General features: G+C 33.0%; 2 protein-coding genes across 2 annotated transcripts; one reads left to right on the top strand and one right to left on the bottom strand.

Moving 5' to 3' along the window:
• Positions 1 to 393: 393 nt before the first annotated feature.
• On the bottom strand, positions 394 to 13,641 carry LOC129746964 (cilia- and flagella-associated protein 45). The gene is made up of 6 exons (XM_055740936.1): positions 13,177 to 13,641; positions 9,486 to 10,013; positions 8,933 to 9,364; positions 8,727 to 8,862; positions 769 to 874; positions 394 to 536 (listed from the first exon to the last, which is right to left on the bottom strand). Exons 1-6 carry the CDS (start codon positions 13,249 to 13,251, stop codon positions 431 to 433), a joined length of 1,383 nt encoding a protein of 460 aa, XP_055596911.1. The 5' UTR covers positions 13,252 to 13,641; the 3' UTR covers positions 394 to 430.
• Positions 13,642 to 19,855: 6,214 nt separating this feature from the next.
• On the top strand, positions 19,856 to 23,854 carry LOC129745589 (nucleolar complex protein 3 homolog). The gene is made up of 7 exons (XM_055738745.1): positions 19,856 to 20,012; positions 20,078 to 20,969; positions 21,467 to 21,804; positions 21,867 to 22,237; positions 22,420 to 22,628; positions 23,152 to 23,563; positions 23,622 to 23,854. Exons 1-7 carry the CDS (start codon positions 20,004 to 20,006, stop codon positions 23,824 to 23,826), a joined length of 2,436 nt encoding a protein of 811 aa, XP_055594720.1. The 5' UTR covers positions 19,856 to 20,003; the 3' UTR covers positions 23,827 to 23,854.
• The last annotated feature ends 3,227 nt before the right edge of the window (positions 23,855 to 27,081 follow it).

Genomic DNA, 27,081 nt, shown 5'->3' with positions numbered 1-27,081 from the left:
TTCAAATCATATTGAAAGGAAAAATTTTATTTTTTTCACTTCTATTTTTTTAAATTTTGATACACTTTCATCGAAGGTTAAAATCTTTGATTCTCTAAGGGTTTGGTAGATCTACATATCTTGTTATTGGCTAATGTAAGTTAATACGATGAGTCATACGGCCCTGCTTAGCTGGTATGTATGGTATTTCTTAAAATATGTTCAAAACGTTTTTCTTCGAAGAATCTTGGGAAAATGTTTGTTCTGAAAAATAAAAATATTTTTTCTTAAAAAAAGCTTTATTGATAAATTTTATTGAAGAAAAATCATTTCAGTATTTTGATTCCATAAAATCCACTTTCTAAACACTGTGAAATTTATTGAAAAGGTAAATCTAAAGTTTTACAATCTCTCTTTCTCAGTACAACTCATTGTTGCCTTCAGTTTCCTATTACTTGCATGTATTCAGCTGTCTTTCCACATCTTTGATGAACCTTTCAGGAACGCCGTTCTCCTGCATTAACTTGATTTTATTGGATATGATAGATTTTATGTTCCTAAAAAAATTGAAGGAAACTTTTTTTTATCATCGTTTACAAACATATTTAGTCATAGGTACGTAAAATGTATTCGTTATCCGATGATTAGTTTCAAAACTTATAAAATGATTAAAAAAGTAGACGATTTAATGTTTTAAAAGTGCAATGAATGATTGTAAAAATAAAAACGGCTTACAATTAAGGAAAATAAGATGGTTTGCGTATCATCTGAATTTGGCTTAATACTTACATTTCACGCTTCCTTGATTCGTCCTGAGTTGAAGTATGTTCTTTCTTGGCACACCTCTCCTTATCTCGTCGTTCTTCTTCCTTTTGATTGATTTGATTGATTATTTCTGTGAATGAACCGAAACAGTACGTCAATGAGTTAAACATGTCTCTGATCTTCATGTATCAAATGTTGAGAAAAAAACATAGAGAAATTATAAGCTGAGTTGATCCCTTTATCATGTCCCATGATAGTATGTACATATGTAGGGAATGTATGGTTTCCCCATCGGTAGCAAGGCCCTGCCCATGTGTGCCCATATGGAAGGAAGGCATCCAACCCTCAGAAATCTTCAATGGCCAGCTTTTTTGGATTATCCCCAGATGCATGCCTTCTATAAATATATAGTGGTAATAACAGTAAAATATGGCAGTAGGGAAAATTATTCAAAATGTTGGATTTTAGTATAGGTAGGTATATACAATTACATATGAAGCAAAATAGTCTAGGATTCTAACCTTTGAAAGCACATCAACATAAAAATGAGATCATATAAACCTTGAAATCGTTCGAAACCTATTTTTAAAATCAATTCTTATCAATCAAATTTGTATAATGAAAACTTTTAAAACTCAACGCTATTTAATTCATCATTTCTTATTCAGCGCCGTGATCGCTTCATTCCCTCTTTACCAGTTAAAGCGATTGAAAACACGTGCATAGTTGGTATTAAAATGAACAAATTTTTTGAGGCATTTAACTGGCCACAATAACGAGTCCTGACTGTCCTCAATCGAAAGGATAAATTATAAAGTTTAGCCAGAAATGATAAGAACGCTGTTCGAATTTGGGTTTAAAACATCTCGGTATCATGCTTTCTAAACCTTACCACCGACTAAATAAGTTACCTATAACTTTAACAAAAAATTGGACAATTTTTTGTATAATTGTTCGTAGAATCTCTATTCATTAAAAAAAAAAACTTAATTATTTCTAGTATAGCACTGTCGTCCAGCTTGAAAATATTCCATTTTCAACTTTGATGAGTTAGCTCTACTGTCCGTTGGGTACCGCACTACGTCAACTAGCGACATCTTCCAGGCGATAGGGGAAAGCATTCCACTGGCAGTTATCTTGTTGGCTGACATCCAGCTTTATTCTTTTTATGCAACATGTGGACATTATTATCCTGCAAATCAAACAAGCCAGCGATTTTTTGTGCTGATTTATAAGACATGTTTTAATCAGTTTGATGCTACTCGTTCATGAATTTATTCGACCACCTTTTTTTCATCGAACTTTTGATAAAACTATAATTTTTCATGTTGTTAGACATTTTTGTCATTTTTGTCATTTTTGTCATTTTTGTCATTTTTGTCATTTTTGTCATTTTTGTCATTTTTGTCATTTTTTTCATTTTTGTCATTTTTGTTATTTTTGTCATTTTTGTCATTTTTGTCATTTTTGTCATTATTTACATTTTTGTCATTTTTGTCATTCTTGTCATTTTTGTCATTTTTGTCATTTTTGTCATTTTTGTCATTTTTGTCATTTTTGTCATTTTTGTCATTTTTGTCATTTTCTCATTGTTGCAATTTTTTTTGATTTTGTGTCATTTTTATCATTTTTGTCGTTTTTGTCATTTTTGTCATTTTTGTCATTTCTGTCATTTTTGTCATTTCTGTCAATTTTGTCATTTTTGTCTTTTTTTTTCATTTTTGTCATTTTTGTAATTTTTGTCATTTTTGTCATTTTTGTCATTTTTGTCATTTTTGTCATTTTCGTCATTTTTGTCATTTTTGTCATTTTTGTCATTTTTGTCATTTTTGTCATTTTTGTCATTTTTTGTCATTTTTGTCATTTTTGTCATTTTTGTCATTTTTGTCATTTTTGTCATTTTTGTCATTTTCTCATTGTTGCAATTTTTTTTGATTTTGTGTCATTTTTATCATTTTTGTCGTTTTTGTCATTTTTGTCATTTTTGTCATTTCTGTCATTTTTGTCATTTCTGTCAATTTTGTCATTTTTGTCTTTTTTTTTCATTTTTGTCATTTTTGTAATTTTTTTAATTTTTGTCATTTTTGTCATTTTTGTAATTTTTGTCATTTTTGTCATTTTTGTCATTTTTGTCATTTTTGTCATTTTTGTCATTTTTGTCATTTTTGTCATTTTTGTCATTTTTGTCATTTTTGTCATTTTTGTCATTTTTGTCATTTTTGTCATTTTTGTCATTTTTGTCATTTTTGTCATTTTCTCATTGTTGCAATTTTTTTTGATTTTGTGTCATTTTTATCATTTTTGTCGTTTTTGTCATTTTTGTCATTTTTGTCATTTCTGTCATTTTTGTCATTTCTGTCAATTTTGTCATTTTTGTCTTTTTTTTTCATTTTTGTCATTTTTGTAATATTTTTAATTTTTGTCATTTTTGTAATTTTTGTCATTTTTGTCATTTTTGTCATTTTTGTCATTTTCGTCATTTTTGTCTTTTTTGTCATTTTTGTCATTTTTGTCATTTTTGTCATTTTTGTCATTTTTGTCATTTTTGTCATTTTTGTCATTTTTGTCATTTTTGTCATTTTTGTCATTTTTGTCATTTTTGTCATTTTTGTCATTTTTGTCATTTTTGTCATTTTTGTCATTTTTGTCATTTTTGTCATTTTTGTCATTTTTGTCATTTTTGTCATTTTTGTCATTTTTGTCATTTTTGTCATTTTTGTCATTTTTGTCATTTTTTGTCATTTTTGTCATTTTTGTCATTTTTGTCATTTTTGTCATTTTTGTCATTTTTGTCATTTTTGTCATTTTTGTCATTTTTGTCATTTTTGTCATTTTTGTCATTTTTGTCATTTTTTTCATTTTTGTCATTTTTGTTATTTTTGTCATTTTTGTCATTTTTGTCATTTTTGTCATTTTTGTCATTTTTGTCATTATTTACATTTTTGTCATTTTTGTCATTCTTGTCATTTTTGTCATTTTTGTCATTTTTGTCATTTTTGTCATTTTTGTCATTTTTGTCATTTTTGTCATTTTTGTCATTTTTGTCATTTTTGTCATTTTTGTCATTTTTGTCATTTTTGTCATTTTCTCATTGTTGCAATTTTTTTTGATTTTGTGTCATTTTTATCATTTTTGTCGTTTTTGTCATTTTTGTCATTTTTGTCATTTCTGTCATTTTTGTCATTTCTGTCAATTTTGTCATTTTTGTCTTTTTTTTTTCATTTTTGTCATTTTTGTAATTTTTTTAATTTTTGTCATTTTTGTCATTTTTGTAATTTTTGTCATTTTTGTCATTTTTGTCATTTTTGTCATTTTTGTCATTTTCGTCATTTTTGTCATTTTTGTCATTTTTGTCATTTTTGTCATTTTTGTCATTTTTTGTCATTTTTGTCATTTTTGTCATTTTTGTCATTTTTGTCATTTTTGTCATTTTCTCATTGTTGCAATTTTTTTTGATTTTGTGTCATTTTTATCATTTTTGTCGTTTTTGTCATTTTTGTCATTTTTGTCATTTCTGTCATTTTTGTCATTTCTGTCAATTTTGTCATTTTTGTCTTTTTTTTTCATTTTTGTCATTTTTGTAATTTTTTTAATTTTTGTCATTTTTGTCATTTTTGTAATTTTTGTCATTTTTGTCATTTTTGTCATTTTTGTCATTTTTGTCATTTTTGTCATTTTTGTCATTTTTGTCATTTTTGTCATTTTTGTCATTTTTGTCATTTTTGTCATTTTTGTCATTTTTGTCATTTTTGTCATTTTTGTCATTTTTGTCATTTTTGTCATTTTTGTCATTTTTGTCATTTTTGTCATTTTTGTCATTTTTGTCATTTTTGTCATTTTTGTCATTTTTGTCATTTTTGTCATTTTTGTCATTTTTGTCATTTTCTCATTGTTGCAATTTTTTTTGATTTTGTGTCATTTTTATCATTTTTGTCGTTTTTGTCATTTTTGTCATTTTTTTCATTTCTGTCATTTTTGTCATTTCTGTCAATTTTGTCATTTTTGTCTTTTTTTTTCATTTTTGTCATTTTTGTAATATTTTTAATTTTTGTCATTTTTGTAATTTTTGTCATTTTTGTCATTTTTGTCATTTTTGTCATTTTCGTCATTTTTGTCTTTTTTGTCATTTTTGTCATTTTTGTCATTTTTGTCATTTTTGTCATTTTTGTCATTTTTGTCATTTTTGTCATTTTTGTCATTTTTGTCATTTTTGTCATTTTTGTCATTTTTGTCATTTTTGTCATTTTTGTCATTTTTGTCATTTTTGTCATTTTTGTCATTTTTGTCATTTTTGTCATTTTTGTCATTTTTGTCATTTTTGTCATTTTTTGTCATTTTTGTCATTTTTGTCATTTTTGTCATTTTTGTCATTTTTGTCATTTTTGTCATTTTTGTCATTTTTGTCATTTTTGTCATTTTTGTCATTTTTGTCATTTTTGTCATTTTTGTCATTTTTGTCATTTTTGTCATTTTTGTCATTTTTGTCATTTTTGTCATTTTTGTCATTTTTGTCATTTTTGTCATTTTTGTCATTTTTGTCATTTTTGTCATTTTTGTCATTTTTGTCATTTTTGTCATTTTTGTCATTTTTGTCATTTTTGTCATTTTTGTCATTTTTGTCATTTTTGTCATTTTTGTCATTTTTGTCATTTTTGTCATTTTTGTCATTTTTGTCATTTTTGTCATTTTTGTCATTTTTGTCATTTTTGTCATTTTTGTCATTTTTGTCATTTTTGTCATTTTTGTCATTTTTGTCATTTTTGTCATTTTTGTCATTTTTGTCATTTTTGTCATTTTTGTCATTTTTGTCATTTTTGTCATTTTTGTCATTTTTGTCATTTTTGTCATTTTTGTCATTTTTGTCATTTTTGTCATTTTTGTCATTTTTGTCATTTTTGTCATTTTTGTCATTTTTGTCATTTTTGTCATTTTTGTCATTTTTGTCATTTTTGTCATTTTTGTCATTTTTGTCATTTTTGTCATTTTTGTCATTTTTGTCATTTTTGTCATTTTTGTCATTTTTATCATTTTTATCATTTTTGTCATTTTTGTCATTTTTGTCATTTTTGTCATTTTTGTCATTTTTGTCATTTTTGTCATTTTTGTCATTTTTGTCATTTTTGTCATTTTTGTCATTTTTGTCATTTTTGTAATTTTTGTCATTTTTGTCATTTTTGTAATTTTTGTAATTTTTGTCATTTTTGTCATTTTTGTCATTTTTGTCATTTTTGTCATTTTTGTCATTTTTGTCATTTTTGTCATTTTTGTCATTTTTGTCATTTTTGTCATTTTTGTCATTTTTGTCATTTTTGTCATTTTTGTCATTTTTGTCATTTTTGTCATTTTTGTCATTTTTGTCATTTTTGTCATTTTTGTCATTTTTGTCATTTTTGTCATTTTTGTCATTTTTGTCATTTTTGTCATTTTTGTCATTTTTGTCATTTTTGTCATTTTTGTCATTTTTGTCATTTTTGTCATTTTTGTCATTTTTGTCATTTTTGTCATTTTTGTCATTTTTGTCATTTTTGTCATTTTTGTCATTTTTGTCATTTTTGTCATTTTTGTCATTTTTGTCATTTTTGTCATTTTTGTCATTTTTGTCATTTTTGTCATTTTTGTCATTTTTGTCATTTTTGTCATTTTTGTCATTTTTGTCATTTTTGTCATTTTTGTCATTTTTGTCATTTTTGTCATTTTTGTCATTTTTGTCACTTTTGTCATTTTTGTCATTTTTGTCATTTTTGTCATTTTTGTCATTTTTGTCATTTTTGTCATTTTTGTTATTTTTGTCATTTTTGTCATTTTTGTCATTTTTGTCATTTTTGTCATTTTTGTCATTTTTGTCATTTTTGTCATTTTTGTCATTTTTGTCATTTTTGTCATTTTTGTCATTTTTGTCATTTTTGTCATTTTTGTCATTTTTGTCATTTTTGTCATTTTTGTCATTTTTGTCATTTTTGTCATTTTTGTCATTTTTGTCATTTTTGTCATTTTTGTCATTTTTGTCATTTTTGTCATTTTTATCATTTTTGTCATTTTTGTTATTTTTGTCATTTTTGTCATTTTTGTCATTTTTGTCATTTTTGTCATTTTTGTCATTTTTGTCATTTTTGTCATTTTTGTCATTTTTGTCATTTTTGTCATTTTTGTCATTTTTGTCATTTTTGTCATTTTTGTCATTTTTGTCATTTTTGTCATTTTTGTCATTTTTGTCATTTTTGTCATTTTTGTCATTTTTGTTATTTTTGTTATTTTTGTTATTTTTGTCATTTTTGTCATTTTTGTCATTTTTGTCATTTTTGTCATTTTTGTCATTTTTGTCATTTTTGTCATTTTTGTCATTTTTGTCATTTTTGTCATTTTTGTCATTTTTGTCATTTTTGTCATTTTTGTCATTTTTGTCATTTTTGTCATTTTTGTCATTTTTGTCATTTTTGTCATTTTTGTCATTTTTGTCATTTTTGTCATTTTTGTCATTTTTGTCATTTTTGTCATTTTTGTCATTTTTGTCATTTTTGTCATTTTTGTCATTTTTGTCATTTTTGTCATTTTTGTCATTTTTGTCATTTTTGTCATTTTTGTCATTTTTGTCATTTTTGTCATTTTTGTCATTTTTGTCATTTTTGTCATTTTTGTCATTTTTGTCATTTTTGTCATTTTTGTCATTTTTGTCATTTTTGTCATTTTTGTCATTTTTGTCATTTTTGTCATTTTTGTCATTTTTGTCATTTTTGTCATTTTTGTCATTTTTGTCATTTTTGTCATTTTTGTCATTTTTGTCATTTTTGTCATTTTTGTCATTTTTGTCATTTTTGTTATTTTTGTCATTTTTGTCATTTTTGTCATTTTTGTCAATTTTGTCAATTTTGTCATTTTTGTCATTTTTGTCATTTTTGTCATTTTTGTCATTTTTGTCATTTTTGTCATTTTTGTCATTTTTGTCATTTTTGTCATTTTTGTCATTTTTGTCATTTTTGTCATTTTTGTCATTTTTGTCATTTTTGTCATTTTTGTCATTTTTGTCATTTTTGTCATTTTTGTCATTTTTGTCATTTTTGTCATTTTTGTCATTTTTGTCATTTTTGTCATTTTTGTCATTTTTGTCATTTTTGTCATTTTTGTCATTTTTGTCATTTTTGTCATTTTTGTCATTTTTGTCATTTTTGTCATTTTTGTCATTTTTGTCATTTTTGTCATTTTTATCATTTTTGTCATTTTTGTCATTTTTGTCATTTTTGTCATTTTTGTCATTTTTGTCATTTTTGTCATTTTTGTCATTTTTGTCATTTTTGTCATTTTTGTCATTTTTGTCATTTTTGTCATTTTTGTCATTTTTGTCATTTTTGTCATTTTTGTCATTTTTGTCATTTTTGTCATTTTTGTCAATTTTGTCATTTTTGTCATTTTTGTCATTTTTGTCGTTTTTGTCATTTTTGTTGACATAACCCTTTTTGCTACCACCATTAGGGTTACAAGGAGCTGATTTTAGGCTTTTTTGATTTTCGTTACATAGCGCCCGGGCTTGTGATATAGCTCAGTTGGCAAGTCTGTTGTCTCCTGAGCCGATGTCCGCGAGTTCGAGCCCAAGAGTAAACATTGAACACAGTTGTACCGAATAGTTTTTCAATAACGATCCGCCAACTGCAACGTTGATAAAGTCGCGAATGCCATAAAGATGGTAAAACGACTATAATCGAAACAAAAAAAAGTTACATAGCGCCTGAACGTATACTGAGGAAATACATGAAGTCAACAAACAGATTTGAATAAAAAATGAAAAAGATCGTTGTGCTGTTATTTTTTCTTAAGAAAATTTAACCTAAATCGAACATTAATAATACTTTCTCATGTTAAAAAATAACACTGCTTATCTATGTTCATATACCTAAGGAAGAAATGTAATGTTATAAATGTACCTTATATCCATTATATCCTCAGTCAAAAAATCAACATACTGAGCTGTTATAACATTTTTAACTTACCTCTGCGATACTTCGATCGTAGTTGCAATAACTTTTGCCTATGATCAATTTCTTTTTTCTCTTCTTGCTGAAACCTTTCTACAGCCCTCCGATGATCCATTTCATCCCTGGCGATCTGGAGGGCACGTTCGGTTTTCTAAAAAAAAAGAACATCAAGAAAATAACATCGAGTATTTTGACCATATTTCATATGGAATGTTAATTACAACTGCCTCAAGCTGAGCAGCTCTAGCTACGGCGATTTGTTGCTCGATCTCTCGTTTTCTTATGACGGCGTCCTTTTCACGTTTCCTAAATTCTCTTTCCACGTGCTCCTGACCACGACGCAGGTCCATATCGTTTTTGGCGGATTTAGTGGTCAAGAGTTTTTGTTGTATCTTCAACATCCTATCCTGTTCCCTTTCCCTGGCTTCGGTAGCGATTTTTCGTTCGAAATCGAGCCTAGCTTTTCTCTCGTTGCGAAGCTTAGTATATTCCTGGACTTTGAGCTCGGCTATGCGTTGCTCCTCGAAATCGAGCTGCTTATAATATGCCGACAACTCGTATGCTTTTCGCAAATCGTCTCGAATTCTGTTAACCTTTTCCCTTTTTTCTTTCTCTTGTTTTTCTTCTTCGATCGAGATGGCTAACTGGGCTTGCTGTTGATTTGTATTGAATTACATACAAACGAAGAACAAATAAGAAAAATGAAATCCATGTTATGTAATTTTTCATTGTGAACTTACACAACTTTCGTTTGAAATATTCATATAACTTTACCTTCAGTACTCTCGCTTCTTCTTCGATGCGTTCAGCTTCTTTAAGTTTTGTTTTCTCCTTCTGCTGTAATTGGCTTCGAATTTCTTCCGAATGTTGCATTGTCAATAGCTTATTATGGTCCCGTTTCTTTTCTTCTTCTTTCAACGCCTTTTCGTTTTCCTCAAGCATGGCTTTTTCTAGTCTCAGCTCATCGTTTCGTAATTCCCGTTGAATTTCCTGCTTTTCGGCTATTTGTGCATCTCGGATAATATGACACTTGGCAGCGAGAATAATTCTGTTTGCCCTCTTGATTTCCTCTTCCTGTTCCAGTTTAGCCATGAAAGCCCTATCAATAATTTGGCGAGCTGTACTGCTGGAGTCTTGACTTTCATTGTTTTCCAGCAGGTTTCCCGCGCCCTCACTTTTCATTTGTCTTTCTCTGTCCAGTTCTTGGAGACGCTTTTTCCGTTTCTCCGATTCTTCCAGTAAGTTGCGCTTCTCCAGTTCGCTTTGCTTGAAGGCGTCGAGCTTGTCATCTAAGGTTCGCAACTGAAATTAATTTTAAATCACTTCAATCAGACTTCGTTATTAAACTTTGAATATGCCTAGGGATGAATAAACGCATTGGGCTTAAGCCTGGGATTTTTCTGAATCTGAATTCTGAATCTGAATTCTGAATCTGAATTCTGAATCTGAATTCTGAATCTGAATTCTGAATCTGAATTCTGAATCTGAATTCTGAATCTGAATTCTGAATCTGAATTCTGAATCTGAATTCTGAATCTGAATTCTGAATCTGAATTCTGAATCTGAATTCTGAATCTGAATTCTGAATCTGAATTCTGAATCTGAATTCTGAATCTGAATTCTGAATCTGAATTCTGAATCTGAATTCTGAATCTGAATTCTGAATCTGAATTCTGAATCTGAATTCTGAATCTGAATTCTGAATCTGAATTCTGAATCTGAATTCTGAATCTGAATTCTGAATCTGAATTCTAAATCTGAATTCTGAATCTGAATCTGAATTCTGAATCTGAATTCTGAATCTGAATTCTAAATCTGAATTCTGAATCTGAATCCTGAATCTGAATTCTGAATCTGAATTCTGAATCTGAATTCTGAATCTGAATTCTGAATCTGAATTCTGAATCTGAATTCTGAATCTGAATTCTGAATCTGAATTCTGAATCTGAATTCTGAATCTGAATTCTGAATCTGAATTCTGAATCTGAATTCTGAATCTGAATTCTGAATCTGAATTCTGAATCTGAATTCTGAATCTGAATTCTGAATCTGAATTCTGAATCTGAATTCTGAATCTGAATTCTGAATCTGAATTCTGAATCTGAATTCTGAATCTGAATTCTGAATCTGAATTCTGAATCTGAATTCTGAATCTGAATTCTGAATCTGAATTCTGAATCTGAATTCTGAATCTGAATTCTGAATCTGAATTCTGAATCTGAATTCTGAATCTGAATTCTGAATCTGAATTCTGAATCTGAATTCTGAATCTGAATTCTGAATCTGAATTCTGAATCTGAATTCTGAATCTGAATTCTGAATCTGAATTCTGAATCTGAATTCTGAATCTGAATTCTGAATCTGAATTCTGAATCTGAATTCTGAATCTGAATTCTGAATCTGAATTCTGAATCTGAATTCTGAATCTGAATTCTGAATCTGAATCTGAATTCTGAATCTGAATTCTGAATCTGAATTCTAAATCTGAATTCTGAATCTGAATCCTGAATCTGAATTCTGAATCTGAATTCTGAATCTGAATTTTGAATCTGAATTCTGAATCTGAATTCTGAATCTGAATTCTGAATCTGAATTCTGAATCTGAATTCTGAATCTGAATTCTGAATCTGAATTCTGAATCTGAATTCTGAATCTGAATTCTGAATCTGAATTCTGAATCTGAATTCTGAATCTGAATTCTGAATCTGAATTCTGAATCTGAATTCTGAATCTGAATTCTGAATCTGAATTCTAAATCTGAATTCTGAATCTGAATCTGAATTCTGAATCTGAATTCTGAATCTGAATTCTAAATCTGAATTCTGAATCTGAATCCTGAATCTGAATTCTGAATCTGAATTCTGAATCTGAATTCTAAATCTGAATTCTGAATCTGAATCCTGAATCTGAATTCTGAATCTGAATTCTGAATCTGAATTCTGAATCTGAATTCTGAATCTGAATTCTGAATCTGAATTCTGAATCTGAATTCTGAATCTGAATTCTGAATCTGAATTCTGAATCTGAATTCTGAATCTGAATTCTGAATCTGAATTCTGAATCTGAATTCTGAATCTGAATTCTGAATCTGAATTCTGAATCTGAATTCTGAATCTGAATTCTGAATCTGAATTCTAAATCTGAATTCTGAATCTGAATCTGAATTCTGAATCTGAATTCTGAATCTGAATTCTAAATCTGAATTCTGAATCTGAATCCTGAATCTGAATTCTGAATCTGAATTCTGAATCTGAATTCTGAATCTGAATTCTGAATCTGAATTCTGAATCTGAATTCTGAATCTGAATTCTGAATCTGAATTCTGAATCTGAATTCTGAATCTGAATTCTGAATCTGAATTCTGAATCTGAATTCTGAATCTGAATTCTGAATCTGAATTCTGAATCTGAATTCTGAATCTGAATTCTGAATCTGAATTCTGAATCTGAATTCTGAATCTGAATTCTGAATCTGAATTCTGAATCTGAATTCTGAATCTGAATTCTGAATCTGAATTCTGAATCTGAATTCTGAATTCTGAATCTGAATTCTGAATCTGAATTCTGAATCTGAATTCTGAATCTGAATTCTGAATCTGAATTCTGAATCTGAATTCTGAATCTGAATTCTGAATCTGAATTCTAAATCTGAATTCTGAATCTGAATCTGAATTCTGAATCTGAATTCTGAATCTGAATTCTAAATCTGAATTCTGAATCTGAATCCTGAATCTGAATTCTGAATCTGAATTCTGAATCTGAATTCTGAATCTGAATTCTGAATCTGAATTCTGAATCTGAATTCTGAATCTGAATTCTGAATCTGAATTCTGAATCTGAATTCTGAATCTGAATTCTGAATCTGAATTCTGAATCTGAATTCTGAATCTGAATTCTGAATCTGAATTCTGAATCTGAATTCTGAATCTGAATTCTGAATCTGAATTCTGAATCTGAATTCTGAATCTGAATTCTGAATCTGAATTCTAAATCTGAATTCTGAATCTGAATCTGAATTCTGAATCTGAATTCTGAATCTGAATTCTAAATCTGAATTCTGAATCTGAATCCTGAATCTGAATTCTGAATCTGAATTCTGAATCTGAATTCTGAATCTGAATTCTGAATCTGAATTCTGAATCTGAATTCTGAATCTGAATTCTGAATCTGAATTCTGAATCTGAATTCTGAATCTGAATTCTGAATCTGAATTCTGAATCTGAATTCTGAATCTGAATTCTGAATCTGAATTCTGAATCTGAATTCTGAATCTAAATTCTAGATCTACCTTAACTGATAACTTTATAGGAGATGTAAAGAAATTTTATTCAGGAATATGAAAGTTCAATATTTGTTTTAAAGTAAAATGATGAATTTGATTAAAGTTCGAATGGAATTATTCGCAAGAATGCCAACGCTTTTAGAACCAAAGATAAAATGTTAGAAAACCCGGTAATCGTACATACCTTGGCCTTGCTTTTGATTTTGTTTAATTCAGACTTCCGCCAAATCACCGGCTGCCAAATATTGCTGGAGTTCATTTTTAGAAAATTCGATTTTTTAAATTGGCGGAACACTTTTTATTCAAACAGTATCAAGTTTGCGACATGCAAATGCTGTTTTAACAGTGTCTATTCACAGACTTGACTGGCCAAACTTCCAAAGTGACAAACAGTTCTGAGCAGCTAGGCAACGATTGCTCCGCTGCTATGGAAAAATACGCGCATGAAAACTACCGAGCGTTTTGTGGCGGTTAGAAAATGGCACGTTTTTGTAATCTTTCAGTCGTTTGTTCATATCTGACTAAAGCTCTTAATAGTAACAAGTTGTAAGCTCGAGAAAAATGTTCCGTCGAGATGTTTCCAGACCGAACTTACTTACTAATTGAGAAACATTAAGTTGTGCATTGCATCCAACGCAAAATACATTGATTTCTGTTGTTTTCAATGAACAATGTTTTTTTTTTTTTTTTTTTTTTTATTAATTAATCTATCTGGTCTCTTGTTGCCATTGTTTGACCAAGCTTAGTGAGAACTTAAAAAAAACATTCAAACATTAAATATCAATCTTGGCCGACTCGATGAAATCTGCGATGCTTTTCATAATTTTCAAGTTCATGTTTTTCAGGATAGTCTGAAGATCGGGAATCATCCCTTCGGATATGATAGTTTGCCACATATTTCTGCGTTGACCCTCGAACCTGCTGCAGGCGAATATAAGATGGTCCGGTGTTGCTGGAGATTCTCCGCATTCACATGTGTCTCTCTCAATGATGTTATTGCGAAAAAGGTGTGACGGGATACGAGAGTGATTACATATCAGTTTTGATAAAATAACCACCTCCCGCCGAGTTAAGCTGTATCCAGAGAACCATGGTATTGTTGAAACATGTGGTAGAAGGTTGTGACAAAATCTACCTTTAATGCCGCTGTCCCAAGAGATTTGCCATGCTTCCAAAGCACGCACTTTGCACGGAAAGTTGACATCGATGCTGGATAATGGGTAACTAAGTACGGAACCACATTGACCAGCTGCTTTAGCTGCTTGATCTGCAGCTTCATTGATTGGAATACTTTTATGTGCCGGAACCCAGAGGAAAGTAACGGTTGAACCAAGATCTTCTACCATTTGAACCGTCTTCTTTAGCTCAAACCATAAGTACGGCGTATAGGTGTTAATTTTGCAGTTCTGAAGGCTTTTTAAACAACTCAGGCTATCCGTTAGGATAACATACTTGCCTACAGAGGATTCTGTTAAACTTCTCACCGCATGCAGGAGCGCCAAAAACTCGATGAAAAAGATTGATAGTTCAATTGGTGTTTTGATTTGCGATATGGCTTCAAACTGGCTGTTGACTACCGCAAAGCCAGCGAAACGACAATCTTTGGAGCCGTCTGTTGCATACAGTGTAAATCCACTATATTTTCTAGCCAGGTGTTCTTGCACTACTTCGGCCGCGCTCGAACCACATTGTTTGTTGTGTACTGTCAAATCGATATCGAGTTTTTTTTGTTGTACCCTTCGCTCAAAAGCAAAACAGGGTAGAGTATGAAAAGGTGTAAGGTATCGAGCAAATCTTGTGAGCTGTAGAATTTTTTTCCGAATCCAACTATTCATATTGCCTCTTAACGTAGTTTGCACATATTGCGTATTCCATTCTGCGTTAGAGTACCTTCTTTCGACGAATTTCATTGCTGCCATGTCTCTCCTAGTACTCAGAGGCATCAGCCCACTCAGCACCTCGAGCGAACCAGTATGGGTAGTTTTCGTAGATCCTAATGCTATTCGAATGCAAGCCCATTGAATCCGGTCCAACACTATGGTGTCTTCTACCTTTGCATCGCACATGAATATTGTAGCATACTCAAGTACTGGCCGAATGCATGATTTGAAAATAGTGATCAGCGCTCCAGGGTCAGCACCCCAACATTGTCCGGCTACGGACCGCATGAAATTCATATAAACAGCTGCACGCCGTTTAACGTATTGGACATGTGTGTGCCATGAAAGTGAGCTGGAAAAATAGAGACCTAATAGTTTCATTGTCGGCGAATAATGCAGATTCACTTCTCCGACTGATATCTGGGTTATCAGATTCCGATTATAGCTTCGTTTCGAGAAAACGGTCACTCCACACTTAGAAGCAGCTACAGATAGGCCTAGGTTATCAATGCCGTTGACAACGTGGTTAATGCCTAATTGTACTGCCGCGATTGTATTTTCTATGTTTGGCTTGCGAGCGGCTATTGTAATATCATCAGCAAAATCAATGAAAGTAACATCAGGAATGAGTACATTGAACAGCCCATTGATAAAAATGTTAAAACATAGAGGGCTCAGCGGGGAGCCTTGTGGTAGGCCTATCCATGTGAATCGTTGAATTACATTGTGGTCATCGAGGGAAACAAGTAGATGGCGTTCTCGAAACAACTCGTACACCATTTTAACCAAACATTCTGCGATATTCATCGATCTCATCTGCGCAACTAAAACATCAGGTTGAACGTTGTCATACGCTCCTTGAATATCAATGCTACATGCTACTACAAACTCTTCTTTGTGGAAAGCTAACTGAATCTCGTCAGTAAGCTTATGAAGAGCATCTAGAGTTCCCTTTCCTTTTCGGAATCCATTTAGTGCATTCGACATTAGAGAATTGTGCTCTATGAACCATTCGATCCTCGCTTTAACCATATTCTCGAAACTTTTCCTTAAACAAGAAGCTAGCGCTATAGGGCGATATGACGCAGCTTCTGTTGGTAGTTTTCCCGGTTTCAGTATTGGAACAATAGAGAATTTTTTCCAGGGCTCAGGAATGTTGGTCCGATGGAAAATATCGTTGAAAACCGCCAAAAGTTTCTTTTTAGAATTGAGCGGCAGATTTTTTAACACCTTGTAGCTGAGGCCATCAATCCCTGGAGCTGTATCAGCACCATTTTTGATAACCTCTTCCAAATCAGGTAAGAAAAAGTAATTGGAGGAATCATGGTTTTGACAGTTACAATCATCGAAGCTAATATGCTGTTTCGCATTTGATGGAGGGGCAAGTTTATCCAATATTCCGTGAATTATTTTTTCATCCCTCAATTGACCATAACTTCCTGAAGATCTTCCCTTGAAACTTCGTCCCATTTTCCAGAGTGTGGTAATAGACGTCGACGCGTTCAGTTCATCGCATTTTTTTCTCCAAGCACTTCGTTTCTTTTCTTTCAGCATTTGTTTAAATTTTACTTCAGCGGCCAAGTATTCGTTATAGCTTTCCAAGTCTAGAAATCTCCTCCAGACTCTAAACTTGTGTCGTCGGGTTGCACCCATTGCAGTGAGTTCCGAATCCCAATAGGGTTGTGGGATATGAGGTACCTTCCAAAATGGCTTTGGTGGGGGGCTCGATTCTTGCAAGCTATTCCACATAGCTTGAAAGAACTCTTCGTAATCAGTGCTTGCTTCTAGAGTTTCTGTTTTTTCATGCATAGTGTCAGCGAATTTTTCCCAATCGACTTTTTTATAGTTGAGTGTTGTTTTTTTGTGTACCACTGGTTCTTCTGTCCCAAAAGAAATCGGAACATGATCGCTGCCATGAGGATGTTCTAATGTTGTCCATTGGAAGTTGAAGCCTAGTCCTGAAGACACGATTGACAAGTCAATAGCACTTGGGGATCGATGTACGTCGAACCTTGTAAAACTCCCATCATTCAAAATAACGAATCTCGATTCTTCCATCGCAGCAACTAAGTTATCTCCCATTCGATTATTTGTGCTATTTCCCCATGAACTATGTTTCGCATTCCAATCACCAGCTAGAATGCATGGCTGTGGAAGGCTATCGAAAAACGTTTCCAGTGCTCCTTGTGTTACTAAGGCGTGTGGGTGTATGTACAGCGATATTATCGTTAGCTCTCCAATTTTAGTACGAAGTTGACATGCAGCAGCATGAATACCCTCAGGCATTTTAAGTTCGACTCTTCTAGGTTTCCACTCTTTCCTGGCAGCTACCAGAACTCCCATGGAATTGCTTTGGTGGTCTTTACGAAAAACGTGATAGCCTGGAAGACGGAACTGTGATGAAGCATCGAGGTGGGTTTCTGACAGACATAATATTGTTGATTCGGTTTCATTCAAGAGCTTAATGATACTTGCCATTTTGTTACTTGCCCCCCTACAATTCCATTGTAGAAATTGTAAGGGAACTTCAGGAACTGGAAGGACCAGGGCGATTCATTATAACCGCAGTGAATTTATCAGGTGTTGTACATTTTTGGAAACTATTTCCGACAGGGCCTGTTTCAGGAAATCCTCAGCATCGACTATGTTATCCTGCGACGCTTCCAATACATCCGTAATCGCCTTCGAGATAGCCTCAGAGCATACACTGCTCTGAATAACACTATTTACTTCATCCTCAATATGCACTTCCAACAATGGAAGGGAATCGTCAGGACATCTTCGTTTGTTGGTTTGCATTTTACCGGTGGATTGCGTTTCGGTTTGTTGATTTGAGTTTAGATTATCTTCATTTGAAGTTGGTGAACTGTTGTTGCTCACATCATTCTGTGTGCTTACGAGAGATGTGAACCAGTCTCGTGAGCCCTGAGAGAACGTATCGATGCGTTTTTGTTCAGCTTCCTTGCGTTGCTTTATTTTGGGACAAGCTTTATTATCGTTTGCTCGGTGCTCCCCATAGCAATTCACGCATTTGGGATGAGCATTATCACACTAATGAGTTTCGTCACCAATCTCACTTGCAGTACACTGATTACATCGTTTCTTGCTGCGACAGTTTTTTTCTCCATGCCCTAGACGCCAACAACGTCTGCACTGCCGAACGGGGTAAATGTAGGTTTTAATTCCGTAAAGTACCTTATTCAATTCGATGTGACTGGGCAGAGTTTGTCCAGAAAAGGTTACAATTACAGTGGTTAGCGGCACGTCGTTTCCATCAATCTTCTTCTTTATTCTTCTTATTTCGATAATGTCCGGGTTATTACTTTGCATCATCTTCATTTTGTCGAAAGCAACGGCCGATTCCAAATCTTGATCATCCACTTCCAGTTCAATGTGAGCCACACCAAGGGTTTCTACAAGACGTTGAGGGACCGTAAAACGCACATTGGATGATTTTATTGAAACTAGTTTATTTGCGGCATCTGCTGTTTTCATCAGTATCTTCAGCTTACGCTTAGACAATGGGGTTGCCTTTACGTAGTCTTCATCAAAAAGACGGATGATTTTTTTCGAAATTGTCGACGGTGGTAGATTGGAATCATCTTTGGATTCCGCAATCACGACAAACGGGCCCGGAAATGATAACGGATATTGTCTAATTCTCCGAACACGTTCGGTTTCAACAACCGTTTGTGGTGGATCATCTTCCATTATAAAGCGTGGTTTAATAGAACAAAGCCAAGTCAAACAAAGGCAAAAGCTATTAGACTTGGGGAGAAACGCGACTGTATCTCACCAAGGTTCTAACCAAACTGATGAACAATGTTTTGCGTTCTCAGGAATAGGGGTGGATCATCCTAAAAAATAAAAATCCCGTAAAGAAAGCGTTTCTGGAAACGTTTTGTTGTAGTTTGTCAGGTTTTGAGACAAAAGGAACCGAGTCCATTGAAATTTATGGTGTAAAGAAATTTAACATCCTACTTTTAGGTATTTATTTTTAACTTTACAAGAATTAATAAAATTATTTGGGTTAGTTCATAAAAAATGTTTTCTACCACTTAACTAGGAACACTTTTATGCGATTTCCTTCATTATAATAAAATTAAAAAACCCGTTTGAAAATGGCTTTTGTGTGCTATCCTTTTGGCAACTTTTCGAATATTCATTCCCCCGATATTCATCCCCATAGATCGGTTTTTGTAATCAACTATCGTTTTATAGAGGTTATAGCGAACTGTTTTTATTCGAGTTCTCTGCTTTTTTCATTTTTTTTTGTAAGATACCTACAACAATATTTTTGGAATTTATAAAACATATTCATAATTTCCATTATGGACAAGAGCACCAAACACATTCATTATTTGGAAGAAGTCATAAAATTTCCAAAGAGCACACTTCGTCGGCCTCACTCAAAGACCGCGAGTACTTATCAGGTTCACCAGCAGCATATATTCAAAAAATCAACCTCCAATCGATTTAATGAAGTTCAAATTTCTGGTAGTTGAAGGATTTAATGGTTTATCTTTTAAAAGAAAGCTGATGAACTAAAATTCTAAAACTGTTGAAAATTTTCCTGGCTCAAGCGTTTGTTTGAGTAACACAAACGCCTAAGGGTAGGCAACACAAAAAACCTTCGACACAACTACACTTGCAAGCTGTTGAATGCAAGCCAAAGCTACTTGCATGCAAAGCTACTCAACTAAAAAGCAAGCACGAAAATGGTGGAAACGTATGATATTTTTTGTACTTTTGAGGAAGTACCATCTTTATCAATCTAGAAATGCTTTGTTGATAGTATCTGATCAAACCTCGAGCGATGAAAAATATTTCAAGATTCAGGAGAATAAACCAATATTATTTATCTTAGATCCAAAACCTTATGTGCGTATTATTTCACATAACGATGTGTTATAATTTGACTGTTAGGCTGTTAGTGTTTTAAAGTGAAATCTCATCATTCGATTTATATCAGTGTATGCGGCTGTCAGGCAGACAGTGCCGAATATTTACGTTCGCTACGGGCGTTTAGCGTGTTCGCTCATTCAAATATCTCAAAAATTTCAAGTTAAATTCTTTTTTAAAAGTTGTTAACACTGACAGAAGTAGTGCCTTTTGAATCCTACAAATTAAAATGCCTATCGTAAGTATTTATACATAATAAAGGGTTATAGGATCGTATAGATTCAAGGTTATTTCTATTTACAGCGAAAGAAGATTAAAATCAGCTCGGCAAAACGTGGTCACCATGAAAAGCACAAGAAAAATTTTGCCAAAACAAAAAATGCGTTAAACAAGGAAAAACAAATGAAGGCAAACTCCAATATTTTCAAAAACAAGCGATTGAAAGAGCATCTTGAAACGACTAAAGTTTCCAAAAAACGATTACCTGTTCCTGAAACTACCATGAAACGCTCAGATCTTCCCACCTCGGAAGTTCAATTCGAAGATTTTGAGGATATGATGGACAGCCTTAGTGAAACCGGCTCAAACCAGGAAAATAACGAAAATATGTCTGATATGCGAGCCGGTTCTCCGGATTCTGCAATAGATAACGAAGAGCTTGAAATGGAGGATGGTTCGAATGCCATCGATAGACTTGAAGAGCAATATCAGCAACAAGTATCCGGAAGTCTAAAATTCAGCGGTGAACGTAAGGACCTGCTGCCCATCAAAACTAAAAAAGGAGACATTGTTGTTCGAAGTCTTGAAATTTTCGATCAACCTATCGGAAAGCCAGAAAAATCTGTAGAAGAAAATGAACATGTCGAGCCAAAGGAAGCAGATACTTCGGCCACGAGAAAACAACTTCCTGCCAAAACCGAAGTAGCGACAACTGATTTGCTCTTAGAAAGAGACGAAGAAATTGAACGGCAAAAATTTCTCATCGGCGTAACCTGTGCATCTATACTGGAAACACCGGAAACGAAAATTAAGAATTTGGCCTCCATAATCGAGCTGATTCCGGAACAATTACCTACAAACGGAAAAGTCAACATGTTTGTCATTCGAAAACTGGCGATGATTTCCGTTGTCGAGGTGTTTAAAGACATTATTCCCGAATATCGTTTGGGAATTATAGACGCCAGCGCCCAAAAATGTAAGTTGAACGTGCATTAACGTAGCTTTTGCTTATTAGACATATTATTCCTTTTACGTTCATTTAAAAAAAACATTTTAATTTTATTCTATTCTTATCAAGGCATTTAACTCATAATGTTTTTTTTTTGTGTCGAGTATTCCCTTCACTGATGTTGTGTTAGTTAAAAAGGAAACATTTAGATTGATATCCTATAATTTTGATTGAAAATTATTTGCTTAATTTTGTTAATATCTGACAAACCACCGGAGTTTTGTATTCAAAATACCATCACGCAACTACCTCCGAAATCAAAGTTCTATAGTCTGATTATTTTGTTTTTAAATTTTGGTGTCATTAATACTTCTAACCGTTTCAAAATATCTGAAACTACAACCACTAAAACCAAAATCAAAAAGCTCGCAAGTTTTTTTTGTGTTATATCTACCAAAGATCCTTAATTATTTTAACCTTGGCACATATTTCCAACTTCCAAATTTTTTTCGCTATCATTTCAGTAAAAAAGACCACTCTTGCGCGTGTGAATTACGAAAACGAGCTTCTGTTGCAGTACAAAAAGTTTCTGGTTCATTGCGAGAGCTATTCGCAGATAGCTCAGGGGAAGAAATCTTACGGCAGCGATGGCAAGTCAATGGAAAAAATGCAGATTGCAGAAACGGCGATTCAATGCATGTGCGATCTCTTGGTTGCTCATCCGTATTTCAACTTTGGGTTGAACATTGGACAGATGCTGGTGACGTATCTCAACAGTAATCTCGAAAATATTAGAAAATGCGTTTATTCATGTTTTGTTAACGTATTCAAAACAGATTCACGTTTCGATATCAGCAAACATGTAAGCATAAAGTTTGTTTAAATGTTTGCTTTTTGTAATATTTAATACATATTCTGTTGTAGATTATACGCCACATCAATCAGCTGGTGAAAAAGAAGGAGCATAATGTTTACGCAGAGGTTGTGTCCTGTTTGAAGTACCTTCAAATCAAAGATGTCAACATTGAAGCTGAAAAAGAGAAGGAGTTGAAGCTGAAGAAGCTTGAAGCTCACAAATCCAGAGTAATAAATATGTCGCGCCAGGAGCGAAAAAGGAAAAAGAAGCTTCAAGAGCTCGAGAAGGAGCTTTTTGAGACAAAAGCTGAAGAAAGCAAGCAGATCAAGCACAAAAAGTTGACGGATGTCACCAAACTAGTTTTTACCATTTACTTTCGGATTTTAAAATCGGCACCTAAATCAAAAGTGCTCAGTGCAACGCTGGAAGGACTCGCGAAGTAAGAATAATATTTTTTTAATCCATTGCAAATTTAAAATTTAAATTAGGTTTATTTTTCGCGATTGTTCATTGTATGTTATCAACGAGTCATTTTTATTTAAAAGTCATACATTGTTAAGGTTCAGTATTGAAAAATGAAATTTACGCAAATAACAATTATTTTTATCTAATTCTCTGCAGGTTCGCGCACATCATAAATATCGAGTTTTTCTCAGATTTGGTAGAACTACTTAATAATTTGCTAGTGAACGAAAATCTAGGATACCGAGAGCAATTACATTGCATTCAAACTGTATTTACGGTGTTGAGGGGCCAAGGAGAAATTCTCAACATTGATCCGGCTCGGTTCTACACACATCTGTACAAAAACCTACTCCGTGTTCATGGTGGTAAGTACACTTTTTATGGCCAAGATAAACAAGTAAGTGCGCTTATTTTCACTAAATTCATATGTATGCGTTTTCAATATGAATAATAATTTATTTGATAAAAATCCCACTTTTACTGAAAGATTAGTAGAGTGCTTCAATATTAAACACACGTAAAATTTTGAAAATCAGTCGTTTTCGTGTGCTTTCCATTGAATCGTAACAGTGCCTAATCAAGAAAATGAAGGTTTAAGTTCTATCAATACCAAACTCTGTTTATCATCTTTAGTGATGAAATGGCTTATGCGTTATTCTTAGATATTTTCGAGTTTTTCAGAAAAAAAACACTTGATTGCCTTGGAGACTTTCCAAACAGAAAACTAAACATGATATAGATACTTACAACTGATTTTTTCAATCGACTGCAGCAAGTTCAGCAAAACGCGTACATACATTCATCAGGCCTAAAATTCCTCTGCTCTGCATGCAGGATCAAGCATGGGTTTTATAATATCACAGGTATAATTGTACCTTACCGTTTTAGGCAAGAATCACGAGGATCTGGAATCTATTCTTCCGACCCTAGACACCGTGTTGCTGAAACGACGCAACAATATCACGTATCATCGGTATTTGGCTTTTGTAAAACGCCTGTCAATGATGTCGCTACAAGTCTTGCATAATGGAGCGCTAGGGTGTCTTGGTGTGATTAAATCGGCCATGCAGTTGAACTCATCGCTCGATATTCTGTTAGACACTGAATCGACGGTTGGATCTGGCAAATTTGACCCGAACGTTGAAGAGCCAGAATTCAGCAATGCCAGCAGTACCAGTCTGTATGAGCTCACAGCACTCCATCGACATTATCATCCTACTGTTCGGAAGATGGCCAACAATATAGCTAATGGTGTTCCGAGCAGTGGCGTTGGTATGCTACCGGTCGAAATTGGAAAATTGTAAGTACATTATTTAACGGAACGATGTGCTCAAATGACCATTTGCATTTTGTTGTAGGTCTCCTGTTGAACTCTTCCATAAATATGACAGCTCTAAAATGGCGTTTAATCCAAGCATCGCCATACCCCAGAAAAAGAATACAAGCGCAGATGGTACACGTTCGCATATATTCACTGTTGATGGACTGGAGGAATATTGCCAAATTATGCAAAACAAACAATACTTCGATAAGTCGTTTAATTTTCTAGAAAATAAACTTTAAACAATGTTTAATTTGTACCTCTTGAAAACAGTGTTTCGTTTTTTATTGACCAAAAACTTGAAGATCTTCTGTTATCCTAATTAAACGAAATGAAAGTTAGTTCTCAGAGACGAATAAGTGAGCCTACTCAAAGCCTCTATAAAAAAAGAAAGTAAGTTTTCTTTTTAAATACACTATTTATAAAGATTAAGATGGTTCACTGTTCGATGCATTTCTCATCTATATATATAAAAATGAATTTCTGTCTGTCTGTCTGTCTGTTCCCTATAGACTCGGAAACTACTGAACCGATTTCCGTGAAACTTGGCAGGTGGGGGTATTGGAGGCCGGGGAAGGTTCCTATAATGGTTTGAGACCCCTCCCTCTCTCAACAAGGGAGGGAGGGGCCTCCCAAACAAAAGACAATTTTTTGCATAACTCGAGCACCCATCAAGCAAATGGTATCAAAATTGGCATGGGGTGGTATTTGGGTACGAAGAATATTCCTATGGGGGGCTACCTTACAATTTTTAACATAATTCGAAAACTTATCAAGATATTGGAACCAAATTTGGCACGGGAAGGTATTGGGATACGAAAAATATTTCAATGATTATTTGAGACCCCTCCCCCTTTTTTTGTAGAAACGGGGAGGGGGCCTCTTTCATATTTTTTTACATAATCCAAAAACTAATAAAGCAAATGGAACCAAATTTGGCATGGGAGGGTATTTGGATACGAAAATATTTCTATGATTATTTGAGACCCATCCCTCTTTTCTATAGGGAGATGTAAAGGGGGGAGAGGCCTCTTTTATAATTTTTTACATAACTTAGAAACTAATTAAGCAAATGGAACCAAATTTGGCATGGGAGGGTATTTGGGAACGTGTCATGTTCTAATGATTGTTTGAGACCCCTTCCATCTTCCAGCGGGGAGAGGGAAGAAGGAAGGGAGGAGTTTCATACAATTCTTACTGCATAACTCAAGAACTACAACAGCAAATGGAACCAAATTTGGCATGGAACGATATTTGGGTACGAGAAATGCTTCTATGAATATTTGGTATCCCTCACTCCTTCAAAGAGGTTGATGGAAAGGGGAGGAGAGTTCTCCTTTACAATTTTCAGCATAACTGGAGAGCTGATCGAGCCAATTGAACCATTTTTGGCATGTGAGGGTATTTGGATACGAAAAATGTTTCTATTATAAATTGAAGCCCCACTTTTTTTCAGCGGAAAGATAAATTTGGCATCAAAAAGTATATGAGTACGAAAAATACTTCATGAATATTAAGCTCTCCCCTCCATTCAATGGGGAGAACGGAAGAAGGGATGGTACTTCCTTTCAAGTTTATGCATAACTCAAGAATTTACTACGCAAATAAAACCAAATTTGGTATAAGATCGTATATCAATACGAGAAATTTTTCTATGTGAAACAATTCCATTCTTGCAGTAGGATGATAAAATTGAAAATATAGGAAGGTAAGAGGAAAGCTTACATTTAACTTTTTTTTACAAAATCCGAGAAAAGGACAAAAATTAACATGGAAAATCATTCTGGTATGATTCTATGATTATCTGACACACCATCCTTCTTTCTGTGAGTAGGTACATAGGAGGAGGGAGGTGAACCCAATGCAATTTAGTTAGCATAAGTTCTCAATTCATGCTAACGAAGCCAACAAATGGAAACAAATATGGCATGGAAAGGTACTTGGTTACGAGATATGTTTCTACAATTGTTATAGACACTTACGCTTTACAGTGTAGAGAGGGGAAGAAAGGAGGAGGCTTCATATACATTTAGTTGTAAAGCTTAAAAACTTATTAATCAATGGAACTATATTTGATATAAGTGGATTTTCGGGAACGAAAAAAATGGGTATGATTATTAAAGATCACGACCTCCATTCAGCAGGGAGTGAAGGGAAAGACAGGGGAGCTCTTTTATCAGTTTAGCATACATCCAGAACATATCAAGCAAAAACAACAATATTTTATAAGTTAGATTGTTTGCGTACGATTAATTTGAGTCCCTCCAGACAGATTAAAATTATCAGATCTTTAACACAAATTAAAAGAGCAAGATTCAGAATATTATTTTAAATTATGTTATAATTTGATTTAAAATAATACCAATAAAACAATAAAAATTTGAATAATTTTTAAAAAAATATTATTTGATTTTGAAAGGTGTAGCAAAGCACACCGCACCGGGTCAGCTAGTTATTTATATTTTTTAAATAATTTTTTTTTCTAAAAAATGGCGTAACTTTTAATCCAATCAATAGAACTTTTCAAAAACTTCGGACATGCTAGCTTTATATTTCAGCAATCACGCTATGAAATTCCAATTTCTGGCGGTGCGTACTTTCTGATATTTTGCAGTTTGAATGGTAAAAGTAAAAAAGGTTTTTTTTTTCATTTACTGTGCCTTAGATGACATATACTTTAAAAAGTGGATTCACTTGTGTAAAAAATTTGAACATATAACATCATCAGATCAGAGTAAAGTTTTATGGAAGTACAAAGTTGAAGTGACAATGCGCTTGCTTCCCATTTCTATGGAATCAAGAACAATACTGTAAATACATCATAAATTCAACTATCTTTTATGTTTGATTATGTGACCTTAAGCATGTGTGAAATGTGCCTAGCGGCAAAAAAAAGGCAAAAAGAGACGGCAGCTTTTGGGAAGCTTGTAATATGAACACCAAAAATCAGTTAAAAAAAACCCAAAAAAAGGGGGAATCAAATCAAGCATCGAGTATGATCAGCTTTGGTTTTCACGAATGTATGTGAGCGTCGCGACGCCTGTTGAATGAGGTTTTTGGAAACTGTAGATGGAGTACACTCTGAAATATCCTGCACACTACTTTTTCTACTTCCCTATTATTCCTAAAAAAATCGCTACTCACACGGTTTTTAAAACTTTCCCTATGCCTCACGAAGCTGAAATTTGACCGTTTCCATGCGTTTGGGGATATTTTACAGTAGGCACACTCGTACAACATGTGAAATTTCAATGTCAGTTTTAATACCGTACTGCAAGCAGTTATCACGCGTCTGACACAATGTGTTGATGAAAAGATGTTAAATCACGGCCATGTTAAATCATGTTAAATAAATTTCATTCAACGAGTGTGACCTACTTTAAAATATCTCTAAACGCCTAAAAATACTTTCAAATGATACAATTTCAATTTGGTGTAGCCTTTTTAATCCTGTGAAAAACACTTCTTGAAACAGTAAAGACCTAGTTAAGGAGATG

Source organism: Uranotaenia lowii, chromosome 2, assembly GCF_029784155.1.
Source record: "Uranotaenia lowii strain MFRU-FL chromosome 2, ASM2978415v1, whole genome shotgun sequence".
In the NCBI taxonomy this organism is placed as follows: domain Eukaryota; kingdom Metazoa; phylum Arthropoda; class Insecta; order Diptera; family Culicidae; genus Uranotaenia; species Uranotaenia lowii.
Note: the sequence above shows the minus strand (reverse complement) of the source record. Positions and strands in the feature narration are given on the sequence as shown.

What these genes read in the sequence shown, in the direction of transcription:
- LOC129746964 (XM_055740936.1), bottom strand. Translation starts at nt 13,251, where the DNA reads ATGAACTCCAGCAATATTTGGCAGCCGGTGATTTGGCGGAAGTCTGAA. An exon ending in AAATCAAAAGCAAGGCCAAG is followed by an intron (nt 10,014 to 13,176) that starts GTATGTACGATT and finishes AATTAATTTCAG; the next exon opens with TTGCGAACCTTAGATGACAA. An exon ending in GAATCAAGGAAGCGTGAAAT is followed by an intron (nt 537 to 768) that starts GTAAGTATTAAG and finishes CAATTTTTTTAG; the next exon opens with GAACATAAAATCTATCATAT.
- LOC129745589 (XM_055738745.1), top strand. An exon ending in GTTTCGATATCAGCAAACAT is followed by an intron (nt 21,805 to 21,866) that starts GTAAGCATAAAG and finishes ATTCTGTTGTAG; the next exon opens with ATTATACGCCACATCAATCA. An exon ending in ACGCTGGAAGGACTCGCGAA is followed by an intron (nt 22,238 to 22,419) that starts GTAAGAATAATA and finishes AATTCTCTGCAG; the next exon opens with GTTCGCGCACATCATAAATA.